The 18,842-nt window shown below is 39.0% G+C and overlaps 1 protein-coding gene across 2 annotated transcripts; it reads right to left on the reverse strand.

Moving 5' to 3' along the window:
* On the reverse strand, nt 1–18,790 carry slc6a3 (solute carrier family 6 member 3). 2 transcript variants are annotated; one of them, XM_023266742.3, is made up of 17 exons: nt 15,264–18,790; nt 14,562–14,582; nt 14,334–14,443; nt 13,780–13,990; nt 12,675–12,806; nt 10,191–10,407; nt 8,262–8,400; nt 7,893–8,027; nt 6,634–6,737; nt 5,918–6,042; nt 5,493–5,605; nt 5,062–5,190; nt 4,713–4,812; nt 3,048–3,148; nt 2,086–2,253; nt 1,920–1,991; nt 1–1,806 (listed from the first exon to the last, which is right to left on the reverse strand). In XM_023266742.3, exons 3-17 carry the CDS (start codon nt 14,418–14,420, stop codon nt 1,783–1,785), a joined length of 1,857 nt encoding a protein of 618 aa, XP_023122510.2. In that variant the 5' UTR covers nt 14,421–14,443; nt 14,562–14,582; nt 15,264–18,790; the 3' UTR covers nt 1–1,782. The 2 variants fall into 2 exon arrangements, with proteins under 2 accessions (XP_023122510.2, XP_054869750.1); XM_055013775.1 differs by lacking the exon at nt 14,562–14,582.
* Nucleotides 18,791–18,842: the final 52 nt, after the last annotated feature.

The following is an 18,842-nucleotide window of genomic DNA, read 5'->3' on the forward strand; positions in this document are numbered from 1 at the left end:
TACATTTTAAATGTGACTTTTATTAATTATACTTTGTTTGACAGTACAAAACAAAATCATACAGTCAGAAACACCACAAGGCACAATACAGCAGCACAGGCATACAGTTTGGGACATAATTAATCCTCCGGTGTGTTACATGTACCATTAGGGGAGAAAGTAAGTCATTGCTGACCCAACTGGAAGGGTTTTGTGGCTTCTGATTAAACAGAGAAAGTTTGTGTGAAAGTAGAAAAAAAAAATTTCTACTGATTTTCCATGTAATGCTCATCAAGATCCTTACGGCTAATATATATATATTTATATGTATATCGCTATATATACCTGTTGGTCTTGTTATTCAATATCCTACAGTACAATACAATACAAGGCTTTCTACATTACATTTACTTACACAGATATATAACTGAAATGACTTCATTTATTACATTACACATGATTCATTTGCAGTTCAATAAAAAGCAGCTTTTTAAACAGTCTTGAAATACTGAACAAGATTGTGTAAACGGTAAAATTAAAGCTTTATGCTTTCTGGAGGAAATACGACAGTCGTAGCTTCCAAACCTGGAACACTGAGGGTGAAAAATTTGGTGCACTGACACCGAGACTGATCCGGTCCGTAAGTTAACAATCAAGCGGTCTACTGATTAAAAAAAAGAACATCCCTCGGCAAAATATTCCTGTTTGAGGAAGTGATATTTGAATTTCTGAGCTCATTGTATTCTTTGGTTGATCAGCAGTGAGGCTGAAGGTGTTTTCTGTCAGTGACAGTAATTTGAAGGTTTTGAATGAAATGTTTGTTCACTTTTTAAACTGATATGACTCCAGGGCAGCTGTTGTAAGTTTTATCATATTTTGGGAACACAGCCACCCATTATCATTATCATTATCATTATTACCATCATATAAAACACAACAGGTGACAGTGTTACTTAAATCAGCACTTGCGAACACTGCCCAGCCGTTTTCTCTGGTCCATTTAATCAAACTAAAAGCAGAAACATGGGTATTTTTAATTAACGACTTATAACTTTCTATAATGGTTACGTATATTTTAGCTGAATCAGATGATGTGGTGTTTGCTACTAAAGAAAATAAATCCAGTAAATTATTTTGATGTAAACAATTTAGGTGTAATTTTTAGGAATTTCTAACAGTGCTTGTATTAATAACAGTCTTTAAAAACAGTAAATGAATAACTATATTAACATGGTATGGACTGGGATTCAGTATTCACTTCATTTTGTCTTTGTTGTGAGTTTTCATCCAGATGTGAAAATAATAAAATTAAGGCCACCTATAACTTTATATTTGCTGGCAAATTTAAAAATGAAAGACAAAAAGATGAAAAGAAATGGAAATAAAATGCTATTGTTGTGTGTAGCACCTCAACATCATTCTGTTTCCATTAACACAGTTTTAGCGTTCCACACTAACGTCTAGCAAATGAAAACTAAGGTGAAGTGCATTCTGGGAAGTATTTAAGGTAACAGCAGGCTGGACATCACGTGAATTATTTGACTGAATCCCATCCATCGATATCAATGAAACAAATGATAAAGAGGACCAATGCACAGCTTCACACATCCACCGTTCAAAGTAAAGAACACTACAATTTCTATGGAGTTTTTTTTTTTTTTCTTGGCACTTTTAAACTTCTCTCACCACCAACTGGGATCTATTCAAATGGCTCTTCTTCAGACCTTTTCTGTGCTTCACTCATTCACCCAGTGTTAATACGGTCATTCTCTCTTTCTATCTGTCTGTCTCTTTCTATAGCTATCAGACCACCAACCAGTGTTGCAGCTGTGGGGGGAAAATGTAATATAATGAAATAAAACATAGTATGAAGCATATTCATAAAAACCTGCAGAGATGTGATGATAATGTTATGTGATTATAATAAACTAAAGACTTACAGTGAACTGCCGAACCTCCCCGTTGTCGACCAAATGATGCTCTGTCTCTGGGGTGATGGCATAAGCCAGCCTCTGTTCAAGAAAAAAAAAAGAGAGATTAAAGTTCCTGAAACTAAAAATGAACATTTATACAACTCATTTTCACCCCATTTTGGCCAGAACTTACATCGCAGAACTTTCCAGGAAGCGTGCAGAGTTTGTAGATAGCATACAGAGGCACCATGGCCATGGAAGACATGGCCAGACACCAGCCCACCATGTTGGCCCACGGAGGGAACATGTAGGGGCCATAGTTTGGAGGGTTGAACGTGGCAAAGCTCACCACAACCATACACTATGGAGGAAAGTTTTACAAACACAAAAACGTCACGTCAAACTAACTGTATCTTCTTGAAAGCAAATTAATTCAGTGATTACTGAAGAAATAGGAGAATTATATAGCAGAAAATTGCTGTTGAAAAGCTATTAAAATGACCTACATAGTAAACAGCCATTACATTTCTTAGCCAACCAAGGAAAGATGGTTGTATTTATGAAAATATTTGATTGTAAAACCTGAGAATCTGACACATGGACCAGCAGTTGTAGACCAGTGGAGCTTCTTACCTCCAGTTTCCTTCATTCTCAAAATGATAGATTCAGAGGACTTTGTTGAAGAGTATTTTCCTTCATGCATCCTGGCTAGAGGTACTATCATAGACTAAATTCCAGATTTGTTGCAGGACTGGGCCAGATTGAAATCTACAGGTCAATCTGCAGTCTGTTTGAGTAAGAAGTCCCTCATCATTTATCATCTGTTGTTACAGAGTTAAAGTTGTGTTGTGTTGAAGTGGTACTGCAGCCAGAATTAGCAGCTAGCATTGGGTCGGTGGTTTGGTAGATGTAAGATGGTTTAATAATTACATTTGCACTGTTAGATTACATTAAGTTCAGCAGTACAATGAGCTGGTATTATTCCAACTTATTTTTCATTTATACTTCTTGGTATCAATGTTACAGTGCAAAATATCATCAATCTCTTTTCAGTTTCAGGGATCCTTCTGTTACCTTTCCCTGGCTGTGGTTAGAGTTAGTAAGATGCACCACTTTTACCTGGTTATGATTAAGTTAAGACTTAGTTCGACTCACCAGGAGGAGGCAGGGGCTGACAAACTTCCAGCACAGCCTCCAGTACCTGCCTGGTCGCTGGCCGATCATCTCCTCAATGTCATCACTGAAACGGTCCACACCTAAAACACACAGAAAGTACTTCTTTTACAAGATTAAAAAAAGGGGTTAAAAGCAAAATCAGCGGTGCATATCACATTACAGAGCAGGTTTGGGGTGCAATCAGCTTCTCTTGGGGTGTCTTTGTACATGTTCTGTATAATATGTTTAAATCAAGCCCCCATTGCATGCATCCATGATACCAGCTGTATCAGTGGAAATAGTAAAAATACAGTTTACAGTTTAACCATTTGCAGTAACTGATGTCATTCTGCAGAGCCAGCTGTAATAGCCATTGCTACCTTATCACGATCTCCCCCTCTCATACCCCTGGCTGGACTTTTTTTGTGGCTTTCTGCCCTGAAGGCATGTCTCACTGAAGGAGAATTTATCCAGACTGACGAGCAGGTACTCAGCACGGCTAAATGTACTGATGCAGTGGACAGCAGAACGAAAGACCACTGTGGCCAGGGTTCAGAGGTTTCTGTCAGCAGTTATGAGGATGGGGAAAAAACGCCCACAAAAGGCCCAGTGAAGCCTTAGGCTTGATTTATCTGGATCGCCAAGGTCAGGACCCTCCAAAGTTGGGCAATATACTGACCCCACTGCCTGGGGCCTGGCTAGTATTTAGTCCTTCATGCACCTCCACAGGCAGGTTCAGCAGACAAGAAACTCAATACGGAAGTTCAGGTCAATCATTCTCCCTGACCTTTAGATTGTTTTTTATAATATTTTGTGCCTGCTGGTGCTTCAGAATGGGGTTTAGGTTTTCACACTCTGAAAAGTCAGATTTCTGGTTTATAGCTAGATGTGCCGTAAGAGGAAATACATGCAAAAATCCACCATAAAGAAATTCACATTCAGCTTGTTGTGTAATTTCTCACAGAACCATAAGATGTCATTAAACAGCACATTAGGAAGGCCCAAATAAGCAAAACATACACAAGTGACTTATGAATACACAACTAAAATGTTTTTTCCATGTTGTGCTTATATGGGCTAAAAATGTATAGTAAAAATCACCATAGACAGATGTCATTTAATTCTGAAAACTCTCTGATCTCATTTACAGTGAATTAATAATTTATAGCAACATGGTGTGCTGAAACAATTTAACCTGGTGTTGGTGGTGAAGCTATGTCAAATGGAGTGTCGTGAACATCTGGTCATCAAAAGAAAAATTGAAGGCCTCCCCCTCCGACAACAATCTACAATCCAGTTATTGACTCCTGCCCATGACAAATGGGAATTGCCTGTTCGCCAGCTGCAATTTTCTTTATGTGTTGCCTCACCGCTGCTCAGTGAACACAGATGCAACACTGGCGGAATATGGTCTATTTATCCATCATATGAGCACCACAGCTGCAGTATATCCTCACATCTTAACAATAGATGCACAAAGAGGCCAAACCATTAGCAGGAAGAGACCATCTAGCTGCAGCTTCTTACATTTAATAGAACTATGCTGCATCGAGGCACAGAACACCTTCACAAACAGATTCCTCATCAAGCCCCTAATAAAGCATCAGGTTTGCTGGCCATGAAAAAAATGAATCATCTGTTTTTCCTTCACTCCATCATTCTCACCGTAGAACCACGCGATGCCGATGGCTTCAATAAGTACTCCAAAGAGAATCGATGTTCCTGCTGCAAAGTGGTCAAGCAAAGTAAACACATACATGCCTCCCTAGAGAAGAAAGGAAGAGACAAAAATGATGAATTTAAGCACCAGCGCACATGTTAAAGTTAGATTAGACAGAAAAAAAATGTGTCATTTGGTTGATTGCATTTTCAGATACTTGCAGTCCTTTCATTATTAGGACCAGAGGTGGTGAAAAAGACATTTCTATGTGTGAAATCAGTACATCTTAACCACAGAGCACAGTGATGAACATCAGCCAGCACACAAACAAGATCAACGTGTAACGAAACTTACATTTGTGACACAGAAGAGTGATATGAGAAAGGTGGCGACAACAATAAAGAGGGTGAACAGCTCTCTGTGCTTGTGGAGGAATTTGAATTCGTCAATTAACCCAGTGATCACTGACTCCATCCCACCCATCTGCAAGAGAAAACACAGGAGTTAGAAGAGAACACAAAGAGTGTCGGAGCTGCTTAGTTACTGCAGATGTCCCACTTTGTTTGCATTATTGCTTCTCAGTGACCAAATATTGTCACAATTTTGCATTGAATGAAGGTCTAAAAGGAATTCTGCCATTTGATTTCAGCATTGCACTATATAAACTAAAATATCCACAAATACGGTGTGAAATCACAACAAATTTGTCTCTGCACATGTTCCAGGTAAGACGAAAATGTTTATCTGGCTTAAATAAGTGTTGTAAATATTGGCCGCACACTCACTGCACTGTCAATGCCCAAAGTCAACAGCATGATGAAGAAGATAACCGCCCACACTGATGACCCAGGCAATGTTGCAATGGCTTCTGGGTAAATGACAAACACCAACCCAGCACCTAAAGGACACAAACATGCATGCAAGTGTTTAGCGCATCCAAGACAGGTTGTTAAAATGCAAAATAATACAAGTAAAAATATGTTGGTGGATTAGACAAAATTGACACTTTCCACAGTCGTATTTCACACAGCAGGTTACTGACATGAGAGGAGAAGCTGTGACAGTAAGCTACACAGTGCATTTGTAAAGTTAATCAAAAGTACACTGGATTGCACATTAATTGTGCTGAAGTAAATTGTTGCTTTAATGGAACACACAGTTAACACATTAACTTACACGTTAACACAATGATCTCCATTTAAGAACATACCATCTATGGCTACTTTATCTAGATCCACTTTGTGCTTGTAGGACATGTAGCCAAGGAAGGAGAAAACCACGAAACCGGAGAAGAAACTGGTCAAAGAGTTGATGGAGCTGGTGATGATGGCATCTCTGTATCAATAAAGAAAAGTTTGAACAGCAAATATCAAGAAATTACACAGCCAATATCCACATAAACGACCAGATCAATTAGAGTATGTCAGGAACAGGTCAAGGCCGTTTTCCTATTGACTCACCTGCTGCCATGAGTCTGGGAAGCAAAATAGTTTAGAAAACCTGCATTGATTTTTTGCATTATTCAGTCACGCTGTCAATATTTCATGTTTATGTGACAGACTGGTGAGTTGTCACTCAATGTTCTGTTGGGAAAGAAATTCTACTTCTGTTATAAATAAAGAGCTCAGGGAGGAATCCTTGAGGTGGATGGTGCCATGTGTCCAACACCAGAAACATTGAAAAAGGCAAAAGAGGAGATAAAAGCCTGCTGAGGGATCCTGATGATTTTCAAAGAGTGCGACGCTGTTGATTGGCATTCTGGCTGTCTGCTGCACAGCGTGGCGTCAAAGACAAAGAGGGTTTCAAGGAGCTTCAAAGGTTATTGTAATTCACTTGCTCGTGCTGCAAGTGTGCTTGTAGAGGCAACTTCCCATCCGCTGTTAGTCTCTGCGATAACCCCACCCGCCTCCCCCCGAGGGTCTTTACCTGTAGCAGTTGTTGCCGAATTTGTTGTAGCTGGAAAAGGCGATTAGCACACCAAACCCCACTCCCAGCGAGAAACAGATCTGCGTTGCTGCCTCGATCCAGACCTGGGGAGCGACAGAACAAGCACACTTGTGTGAAGCGGCAAACAAAAGGCACAGGAGAGGAAAAAAGCCATTATTAGAGATAATTGCAGGAAACTCATTCAACAGCAGTAGATGAAAGACGCTTGTGAATACGGGGGGTAATTTTGCAAATTACTGCTACATGCATCTATCTAATCTAATTCTCCAATTGCTCCCATGCATCTCTCAATCTCTGCCCTCCTTGCTTTCTCTATCGTTCTCCATAACTGGATGCTTTGGTCTGCAACTCCTCAGTGCTGACCTATCAAGGTAAATAAGACATTTCACAGATGAGGAAAGTGTCATAAATGGTTACACAAACAATTTTTCACATTTTTTTTCAATGCTGTGAATACATGTCTTTCTAAATTAACACTGAAAGCCGCATGGTGTTTCATTATTTGGTATTATATATATATATATATATATATATATATATATATATATATATATATATATATATATATATATATATATATATATATATATATATATATATATATACATACAAGTAAATAGAAAGACATATTTTAAAAATGTAAAAAAAATAAAGTCTGATAGTGCAATGAGGTGCAACGTCTGCTTTAAAATGTCTGATTCAAGTAAAATGTTCAGTTTGAATTGGTTATTACACATTAAAATGATTATTGTCCATCAGTGAGTCTCTGTTTGAGAGGAAGGGGGCATTGAGTGGCGGGTGGGGTAGGAGGTCCATCTCTAACCATGACTGCATGACTCCATGACTGCAGTTAACAAAAGTTTCTAATGAAGACGACAGTTATAATGTGAGTGAATGCAAAAGCTATCTCACAGTGCAATAGATGAAGATATGATGATTATAAATTCATAACATGCTGTAAAGTTCACCCTCTAGCACAGTAAACATTGATTTACCACAGTCGACTATGCTTCAAAGCAAATCTTTGCAGAGCTTCTTGACTTTATCCAGGTTTCTCTACATGTGATGCATTAATATTTGATCAAGAAAATCTAACTAAAATTCAAAATGTCAGAGCATTCCTTTCCTTTCAACCAATGTTTTGCCTCCTGTATCACATCTTCTTCTTCTTCTTCTCCTGGACCCCCCACCTCTCTCACCTCACTTGTATCCTTCCCGCTCTTCTTGTTTTCACTCACCTTGGCGTCACAGAGTTTCAGGAAGTCCACAGAGAGGTAGGCCTTAATGCCATCGATGGCTCCGGGCAGAGTGACTCCGCGGAGCAGCAGCACAGTCAAGACCACATAGGGCATGGTGGCTGTGATCCACACAACCTGAGAGAATCACACAAGGGTGCACAATCACGCACAGAATACGAACACATCAATGCAAATGAAAAAAAAGGGAACACAGACATTTACACAAATGCATGCAAGCAAGTTAGTGTGACAACAGAGATTGTAAAAGAATAAAGTGATTTATGATTCACTTAAAGAATATTTGGCAGGGGTTACAGTAGATTTCTGGGTTTTAACATTAAACAAGATGATTATTGTGTCACGTGCTACCTTGCCAGAGGTCTTGACCCCCTTCCAGAGACTGAAGTAGAGCAGAACAATCACCACAGCGAGACAAGAAGTTAGCTGCCAGCGTGGACGACCCAGGTCATCAATTCCGTTACTGTCCTGAATGTGCAGCACTGCTCGTCTAAAGAAACAGAATATTCAGGTTACAAACATCGCCCTGAAGTCCTGAAGTAAAAGCTGCAATTCAGGAATAGTGTGAGAACAAATCTCAGAGACCTAAAAAGCTGCTCGCCCATAACGACACCAATTCATTTTATGCACTGTACTTAATATTGTAGTCAACTTCTGAGTTGTTGTAAGGCAGGTGACAGAGCAACAGCAACTGCCCTTAAATCAAAGGACACTTTTTAATTAATTAAATTTTTTTTTTTTTTTTTTAAATTGCAGATTCAGGCTGTACGGCTGTTTAAAAAAAAGAAAAAAATAATAAAGATGCATGAGAGAGAATGTAAAACAAGACATCCATTAATCACCTCCAAATGGGACTGTGATCACATTTAATTACACTTAGAGGCAATTTGTGACTAAAACTGTTATGGCAGCTATGAAAACAGAATTTCTCAAATGCCCATCTGCAGGACATGAGGTAGTATCAACTGTATAAAGCACAGTATGCACCAGAGTTCAGGGCTGATTTTTTTGACCACATGTTGCCTTAAGTCAGAGAGAGTTCACATATTTCCCTGCAAGCCATGAGGAACCAATTGTTTTGTCACTATGTCATGCTTAAATAAGAGGGAAAATTACTGGTCCGTCTTCAGTTCTAGACCTACAAGAACAACAGAAAGTTTTGAAAATATTGGTGTAACTTAAGTGCAACCTCTGGGGCTAAAAAGCGGAGCCAATGTGGAAGTGATAAAAACTGCAGTTCCTCTAATGGCCACTTGAGGCTGCTTCCAAAATTGTGTCAATCCCCTTAGACCCCATGTTAAAATGTCCAATTTTATAGCAGAAATAAACATGTTTACAGCCTGATGCCAAAAAAGGTTTTGGTCTCTAGAACTAATTTCCAGATTCATGACAACCATACAGGGAGTAAATTTATGTACAGCTCACCTGTTTGAATTGTGTCATGACTTAATATTATGCAAAATTATGGGTGTGACCCAGAAAGTACTGATTCTACATCTAGTAAGAATAATAATAGTGACTGGCGCATTCAGGGTTCTTGTGCTGAAATTCTAGTAAATCAAAAAGCGGCACTTTTTGATCTGGATTATGAAATCCTTCATAAAATTGACTAAACAATCGATGCCAGTTTTTTGCAAGTTGTGGTGAATGGACTTTTAACACCTCAGATAGATGCAACACCAAGTGTCTGTACATATGTTGCAAATGCTGCAAAATTTTGCTTTACAATAAATTACAATAAGTCAAGACAGAAAAAGTACATTAGCTATGAAAGCTAGGGGATTTCAAAGTGTACTTTTATGTTGCCTCTTATATGGTGTCATCTGAACACTGTTGATGCCTTGACTCGGATAATTTCAGAGGGAACCGAGCGGATGAGACTAAATGAGATCAGCTGATGTTCAGATGATACTGTCAAATTGTCTGCAGGTGGTTCGGTCTAAATAGCACACTGCTATTTCCGCTAGCATGGATGAAATACCTCAGCTGTCAAAACAGAACAACCCATCACTTGTTGAAATAGGAGACACCTGGTCGGTTTCATAGAGAAGGAGGAAACATCAGCTACTGTAAACGGAGCCACAGTCTGGTTCCATTGTAAAGAAAAAAAAAAACCTGACGTTGAGATCTGATCATTTTTCTTTTTGCAATTATTCAAAGTATTGCATTACACCAAACTTATTTCTTGTGCACTTCCTGCAGTATCTATCTCCTTGCTACACATAAAACTTTAAACTCAAATTGCTGTTAAATCAAAGCCGGAAAATCAGGTCAACTTACTCAAAATACTCATGAGCAGGCGTGGTTTTATAAATGTCGCTGGCCAAGCTGTTGTCAGCCCAGTCGGAGCAGTTGGGACTGTTCCAAGTGTTGTTACAGTGAACCCAGGGCAGCTCGCTGGTGAATGAGGAGAACAGGTAGAACAGAGCCCAGGAGATGATGACGTTATAGTAGAAACCAACATACAGGGAGATGAGGATCACTGTGAAGCCGACACCTATCAGGAGAACACAAATTATTCTCATTATAGACACTATATAGATAATATAGCATATGAATTAAAGATGAGCACCTGAGATACTGATAGGTGAATAGAATTTTGATATATCATCCCTAAAAGTGCAATTATTTTATATTTTTTTGGCTGACTTCCACATCCACAATGTCTGTCCACTTATAAAGAAATGACTAAGTAGATCTACATCTTCTGATACTTTATGCTTATACTTCACTATATGTTATGGGGGAAATATCACATTTCACTCCACTACATTTATTTGATAGGTATGTAATCTGTTGAAGACTGTTACTTCCAGGAAGAATTATTCAAAATTTCACAAAAACTGAGGAAAGCATCAGAGAATCCTCCTCATTCTCCATATACAAGAAATCCATCAAGAAAAACCCTTTAACACAGTCAACAAAACATTTTCCTATATCTCCTTTCTCCATTTTTTTACATATATTTTTTGTATTCTTGCCTACTTTGTAAAGTGTCTTTGACTGTTTCAAAAAGCACTAGAAAGTATTATGTATTATAAATCATTAATAAAAGTCCAAAAATACAAATTTAACATTTATTGAGCAATTGACCAATCAGATTTGTCTTCTGGCCCATTTATTAGTGTTGAATGTAGAACTTTTGCTTCTCATTGGGTACATATTGCTGTACTGTTGAAGGTACACATGATCTGAAAATGTCAAAGTAGAGAGATTTACCAAAAAGTGCCATCAAAACAGCATAAGAAATTGTACTAAATTTCACATTTAAGCAAATATTAACTGACTTGAAAATAATTTATCATCCTGAAAAAGGGACCAAAACTTTGATTTCTCTTGAATTGTGACCAAAGAGTAATTTTTTCACACTTTCTTGGAACATACATCATTTAGCCTGCTGTTTTTATCATGAACAATACAGTAAACTAAATCATATCCACATTTGACATGCATAGCATAAATATTATAAATAATAGAAATATTTTCATCTATTAGAACAGTTGTAATCAGAAGTTTTTGCCATGTTCTACTAAGTCTCAAACAGATCTCATCACTGAAGGACACACCAGGAAGAAAAACACAACTTTCAAACATCACCTCTTCATGCCTCAATTATCAGCACATCTACCCTTTCCATAAATCTGAAACGCTGTACACTCTTCTAAGAAGGAATTTAATTGTTAACCTTTGCCGAGAAGCATGACCACAACCGTGCCTTATCGATTTCTTTGTAATGTGGATGTGATATTTGTCCAGCAAGCAATGCCTCTTATTAGCACCACATGTGGCCATTGCTATCTCTCCCCGTCTCAGTCCTTTTCTTCAGATGCATTGATCCTGAGAGGAAACCAGCTTGTTGATCAGAATAATTACTGTCAATACAGGCATGTGTATGTGTATTTGAATAATTACTGTTATCCCCCTGCTGGGAGACAGAGAGAGAGTGAAGTGTGTGATTAGAGCGTCAACATACTCAGTGTGGTTTCTGACAGACGGCACAGGGGAGGCACATCCAGAAACACATGGAGCAACACGTGTGCACTGTGGTCCACCTTCAGACCAACAAGGACATCATTTCACACCAGACAGCGCTATGGCGTCGTACTGGGAAGCAACAGATGGTCTGCCAGCATCGGTGGCATCTGATGTCTGATGCAACTTCTAATTCACAGTTAAGTGGATTTATATGGAACTAACTTAGACCAGGCTATGCAGTGCAGAGACGGATGGAAACACACATACCAGAGCTTGTAAAGTTTATTTTAAAAAAGCATAAAAAGTCAAACCAAGCAAAGTGTATCATTAAATCTTCAACCTACGACTTTGCTCAGAAACGTGAATTGGTCTTAATGTTTGTTTCTCCTTTGGATGGCATCCTCCTGATCTGCGCTTTGCTTAACGATGTGTTGAAAAGCACCCTGACAGAAGGATTTGGACGCTCAGGACAAGAGTCTAAAAGCCCAATTTTCATTTGCTTTCCATCTGAGTGCCAACAGAACCTGATGTTCTGGCAGAGGATAAACAATAGGCTGTCGCTGCTCAACACACAGACAAAAGAGACTGCCATGTGGACAGGCAGGCAGTGGGCAGACAGAAAGACATGTAGGCACTGAAGGGGGTATATTATCAGACAGACAGACATGTAGGCAGACGGACATACAGGAAAGAAACATGCAACTTTTACTATGACAATTGTATACATGAATGCATGAGAACAGGGAAGTGTCAAGAGTCTCTCTGGACATCTGAATATATATTTCCTACCTTTAAATATGGGACATATCTTCCAGACACCTGCTGCTCCCTCTCTGTTGTACTGGCCCAGAGCCAGCTCCATGTAGAACAGAGGCATCCCTGCTATCACCATGAAGAACAGGTATGGTACCAGGAACGCACCTGCACACACACACAAACACACACATGCATATAAATTGCATATCAAACAAATATGTCTAAGGTAATGTACTCTTCAGATATTGGTTTGATGTGCAATTTCAAGAACAGTTCCGCAAACGAATAGAAATATGTAATTTAGTGCAAAAATAATCTATTCATGCTTCACCCTAATAAAAAATAATCTTTTATTGATCTCTAACTCCAGTGCAAATCATTATATGATTTAACCACAATCAGGAGTCCACTGAGAATAAACTATGAAACTGGCCAGTTCCTTTTTTAACATCAGGCATGACAGCCTATGGGGAGTTGAGGAAGATACTAGATTTCTATATACGATATATTACAGATATTTGTGGTAATATGTGGTACACGGAATGAAAAATAATGTGGGTTAGTGGACAGATTGTTACGTTTTTAATAGAAAGAAAATGTTGAAGAAAAAGATCAGATTACATGTTCTATACAGGAAAAAAAAACAAAAGTTTGAACCAATTGCCTCAGATTAAATTTTACAACATGTCCTTATACACAAGTCAGATTTTGGGACATTCAGTAAAGTGTCCTCAGATCCACAACGGCAGCCACAGTATCATTTACAGCTCTTAAACATAATGAGAGCTCCATGTTAAACAGCCGTAATTAGTGACAGATTGTTAGAGCTAATCTATTCGGAGCAGCTGTGGTGGTTTTTCCCCCCATTTTGATCTCTGCAAAGGGTTAGAAAAAACACACAAACGCAGCCATCATACACAGAGATCTGAATCACACAGGCAAACACACATACACAGCTGCATGCATGTGTAAATACTGTGGTACATGCACAGGAAAACATACAGCTTACTAAGGTAGTCTGTGAATAAATTTGCTTCCTCTTCGTTGCTCCTTTTTTTTAAAATTTATTTCAATTTATTCTCCCTTATTCTTCCTTTAAACACAATCACAGAATTTATCCCACTCTCCTCCTCCTCACCTCCTCCATTCTTGTAGCAGAGGTAAGGGAATCTCCAGACGTTAGCCAGGTCCACGGCAAATCCGATCACAGACAGGAGGAAGTCGATTTTCTTCCCCCAGGTCTCCCTCTCCTCCTCCCCGCTGGGGTTAGCCTGGTTCTGATTTGGAGCCGCTAAGGTGGTGGAGGTGAATTGAACTCCATTCTGCTCTTTTACCAGGATCAGCTCCACCTGAAGGGTCAGTAGGTTCATCATCCATCACATGACAAAGTAGAGTAAGATGGATGTTTAAACAGGTTGCACAGCAAAAAAGCTCAAACACATTCTTTCTTCTGGTGTGTTTTCAAAGCTATTTTTAAAATTTTTAAATCACTTTCCCTTCATACATCAGCAAAAAAAACCCTCTTTATTATGTTCTTAATACAGTACTTGCAAAGGGGAAAAAAATTTTCATTTTTGTTTTATTCTGCATAAACCGAGACGGTTAAAAAGCTTGCACCATGCAGCGATTCAATAACGTTTTCTAAAGCTGCACTGCATTAATCCAGTCCATGTGCCTCAGATCTGCACCCACCTCTTTGGGACCCATGGTGTTGGAGGTGGGTTTTTCTGGGGCTACAACTGAAGACATCACGCCGACAGGGACCTTCTCTGTCAGCATGAAGGGGTGGGCAGAGCCGGTAGCTGTCGAAGAGGAAAAAGTTAGGCAAAGCTACGGAATCTTGATTACAAAATATGATAGAAAACTCAAAAGGGGAACTTTATTGTTCCTTTAACAAGAAATTAGAAATTACAAACTCGCCAAGAGGGACGAGGGGCAATACTGGGACAAAAATAAAGCAATAATTACTGAAAATGAATACCTTTAAAACACTAAAGCTGTGAAAAAAATGTAGAAAAATTAAAACTTTTCAACATATTCAGCAGCTTGTTGACAGATATTTAAGGAGTCTGATCCAAAAACTAATTTCAAGCTTCAGATTTGTTAGAGTAAATGCAGAATGAGCCAAATTAGAATGGAGAAGCAATAAAAAAATGATAGGATCCAGAATGAGGGAACAACATGGGATGAGGAGCATGTCTACAAGGTCATCACTGCCTGCTCATTTAGCCTGCTGATTTTATCTGCTCATTTCACACTTGTTGATCGCCATTTTGCCTACAGATTTGGCCCACCGCCTACGCACTCCGCAATGTGATGGACACCAGATTTAATTCTGATCATAGTTTAGACTGGTTTCTCCAATATAAATTTTCTTAGAAAAAAGTATCAATATAAAGCCCAGAGGTGTCGTTTCATTTATTTTTCTTAATTTTGCTTGTTCATGACGTTTTACAAAATGGAATCATGTCATTTCATTTAAACGCTTGACATTTAATAGTTCAAAATTGACAAATTCAGTTATTTACTCCGTAAATATTCTGTCAAATATAACACCATAGATTCAATGAAGAAAAAATGTGGCAAAAGATGAAACATTCTTCCAGAAAATTAAACACTCACCTTTAAGAAACAGCAGATAAAAGCTCCTCCAGGTGTCAGTTTGGATGATTTAATTCCAGAGCTGATGTTCTTCAGTTTGCTCTAAGCTGATGCTGAACATATTTCTGAAAACCTTCGTCGCTAATTTACCAAAGATGTTGAGCAAAAAGGTGAAGTAAAAAGGACAGAGATGGAGTCACAGTAAGACAGGCGATGAGGATAAAGAAGAAAAAAAATGAGATAAACTGGATCTTTGGAGTTGCAGAAAACCCTCCTTCCCTCCTTGACAGGAATAACGGGCACAGAGACCAGAGCAGCTGGTGGTCTCCTATGGAGGTCTGTCTGTGGAACCACTCCTGAAATATGGGAAACAATCACCAACACTCCCCCATCGCCGTCACACTCCTCCCTCCTTCCTCACCCAGGCTTCGTCTGGTCCTCCCCCTCTCTCACCCATCACTGCTGTGTTTTCTCACCTGATTTAAGATTTTTTTTTCCTGTAAGACTCTTCCTCTGTGGAGTAAAAACTCAAGATTTCCAAATGTACATGCAGATAAGACACATTCAAGATGCTTCATTCCAAGATATCTTCTTATATGTTTGTATTTCTTCTTGTTTTATGGATAATTAAAAACACTTACTTGTATGATTCAAAGCAATTAAAAAAGAAAAAAGATTCCTAATTTTCTTTTTAGTTACGTATGAGCTTATTTCTCCTTTCATTTCCTTTAAACTGGGGGATGGTTGTGGTTAAATTTGTCGACAGAACTTCTTGCTTTTATGCTCGAGTGACTCATATGAACAACAGCAAAGTTGTCAGCTTTTAACGCAAAAAATAAATTATCAAAGGAGTAAAAATGTTGCTTGTGATGGATATATCTTCCTCCATAAATGAGGCACAAAAGACAGGAAAATCAGCCATTCAAAGCCTCTGAAAACATTTGTGTTTCATATTTTCAACTAAATAAGCAACAGAGTTAAAATAAAACCAGCCTCAGGTTTTATTTTGAACAGTAGAACGTCAGATTCAGAACCGTGTGGGCTTGGTTTGCTCGAAATTGATTGATAAGACAAAAATAAAAGTCCAGCAGTTACCTCAGTTTGGTTCAAATATTCCCAAAATCTATAAATAAGTCCATTTATATAGCAGCAAATCACAAGTCATGTCAGGGCACTTTACAAAGTGAGGTCAGGACTTTTACAACTAAACATTCCTCCTTTATGAAGCTCTATGGACGGTGAAGAGGAAGAAAACTCCAACAGAACCAGACTTCAGATGGGAAACCTTCTGCCTCAACCAGAAAAAGGGCAGTTAGAAAAAGCGAATAATATAACAAACACTGAGCAGATTGTTGGAGTCGCAAATCAGAAAGAAAGCAGCTCTGGAGCCAGAGATACTCACAGACAGAAGAAGAACAGAGAGGAAAAAGCCAAAACTAGACAAGAGAGGAGGCGCAAAATTAATGACATACATTAGTGGCATATAACTATAAATGGATGTTAATTCTAGCGTGTTTTGAGTGTAAACTCTGTCCTTGCTGCTCTCCATGAAACCGGTTGCCCTTTTTCTTTTCCCCCCTTCATGCTCCACCCCTAAACAGACCCGGTGACCCGCCCACCCAGTCACAGCACAAATCTCATTACCTGTAATGTCCAACGGCCTAAACACAATCAGTCCTGACACCCAGACCTCTCCCATTTCAGACTCCGCCAAAACAGGTCCCGGCCACCAAATAACACAATCAGCCGGCTCCCCACGGACAGATTTATGGCCCTCATGTCCACAATGACAGCTTGTTGTTTGCCAGCCAATTGCAGTGATCAATTGGCCACTAATCCCCAACTCCACCGCCACCGCCACACACACACCTCTGAAGAGCAACCATCCATCAAGCCTCAGGCCTCATATCAGAAAATGTTGGGTCGATGTAAGCCGTGCAGGAATTATGAGGTTTCCAATGGAGCTTGGACAACGACGAGTCGAACATAATCGAGTGTCTTGTTTTCATAAATGCAACAGCTGAGACCCAGAGAGGAGAGCAGGAGGGGCAACAGCAGAGAGGGAGAGGAAAGACAAAAAAAACATGTTTAAAGTGATTAAAGGGTGTGACCTTTAACCCAGCCTGCCCTAAAAGAGAAGCACACAACACTAAAAGCTAATAACACTCTTACCCTGAAGTGTATTTTTCCATTCTAACCAGTTCTCTTTTGCTTTGTTCAAGCTGCTACATCTGGATGTAAAAGGCACAAAAGACGTTTTGAGTGGGAGCAGAGTTTTCCCTCACCTTGTCTTGTTTCGGCTGAGAACTGTCTGCTTACTCCTGCAGGAAGAAGAAAAAAAACACACACAAAAGAGAAATGAGGACAAATTCTGTATCTATTGAATTACGACCATAACCAGTGATTTCAGACAATTAGAGCTGAGCCCCTCCAAAATGCAGACAGCCATTTTACCTGCTGAGCCACACAGTGGGGACTCCTGACAAAGTCTCATTCAGTAATAAATGATGTCATGTTTAATAAGATCAGCGAGAGAGAAGAGCTGTTGATTAAAAGAAAACATTTCATTAGAAAGTGCTCACTTTAATCACTAACCGACGTCGTCTGGATGAGAAAACGCCAAAAGCACTCAGTTTCCAGTCGCATACCCAGAATGAGAGCAGCAAAGGGCCGTTTAAGCTGACTCTACAGCCATATCAACAGCTCTAAGAGGAACAACACACTAGCAGGTGAAAAGTTTAGAATATTGTTCCAATTGGCAGCAAGTTGATGAGGAAGTCATTAATTTGGTCATAAATCAGGACATTTCTAGGGGACAACTTTTTTTAGGGGCTTCCGAGTTACAACAATGGCATTATTATGTGTTTCATCAAGACAAATCATTTAAAACAAAATATTAATAATCATGGATCTGGAAGAAAAGTCAGGAGATTCCTTGCATCATTATAATTTATCCTCTGGGCAACATGAATGTTTATAGATCTTTGATTTTAGACTAAAGGGGTGGCAACATCCAGGAAGCCATGCAATTAAAGCCTGGCAAAAAGTCAGTCAGACCTACAGGGGATAAAACACAAGAGTGCTGGGTGTCTTTCAATGTACTTCCAGTCTAAATCCTTCTGTCAATGTCAAAAAAAAACTACTTTGCTAATTTAAAAACACCATTGCAGAAAGAGCCACATCATATATTAGACATTTTATTTAAAGTGCAGTGACAGGATAGATTCCTGCCACCAGCATTACAGCATAGAGCAAGTTTAGACAGCTTGTTCTGTACAATAATGCTGATGTGATGCTCAGTGCTCTGAGGTGACCCTAGGAGGATTGCATATTCTCTAAGTAACCTCTAGAGGGAGACATTTATGCAATAATCCAGTGTCAGAGGGCAGGAATCTGTGTACAGTAAAGCAAATATGGGGAATTGAGAGAGACTAAACTTTAAAACTGACTCATCCCTTAAGAGTTTTACCTTTGCAACTTAAAACTGAGGATACGCAACAAATTTAGCTAGAAAAACCACTGCTGCATTTATGAATAATATATGATATTGAAAGGAAGTCCTTTGGCTATTTATATCCGTTAGTACATCAGTTGCCCACG

This window comes from Amphiprion ocellaris, chromosome 9, assembly GCF_022539595.1.
Source record: "Amphiprion ocellaris isolate individual 3 ecotype Okinawa chromosome 9, ASM2253959v1, whole genome shotgun sequence".
In the NCBI taxonomy this organism is placed as follows: Eukaryota; Metazoa; Chordata; class Actinopteri; family Pomacentridae; genus Amphiprion; species Amphiprion ocellaris.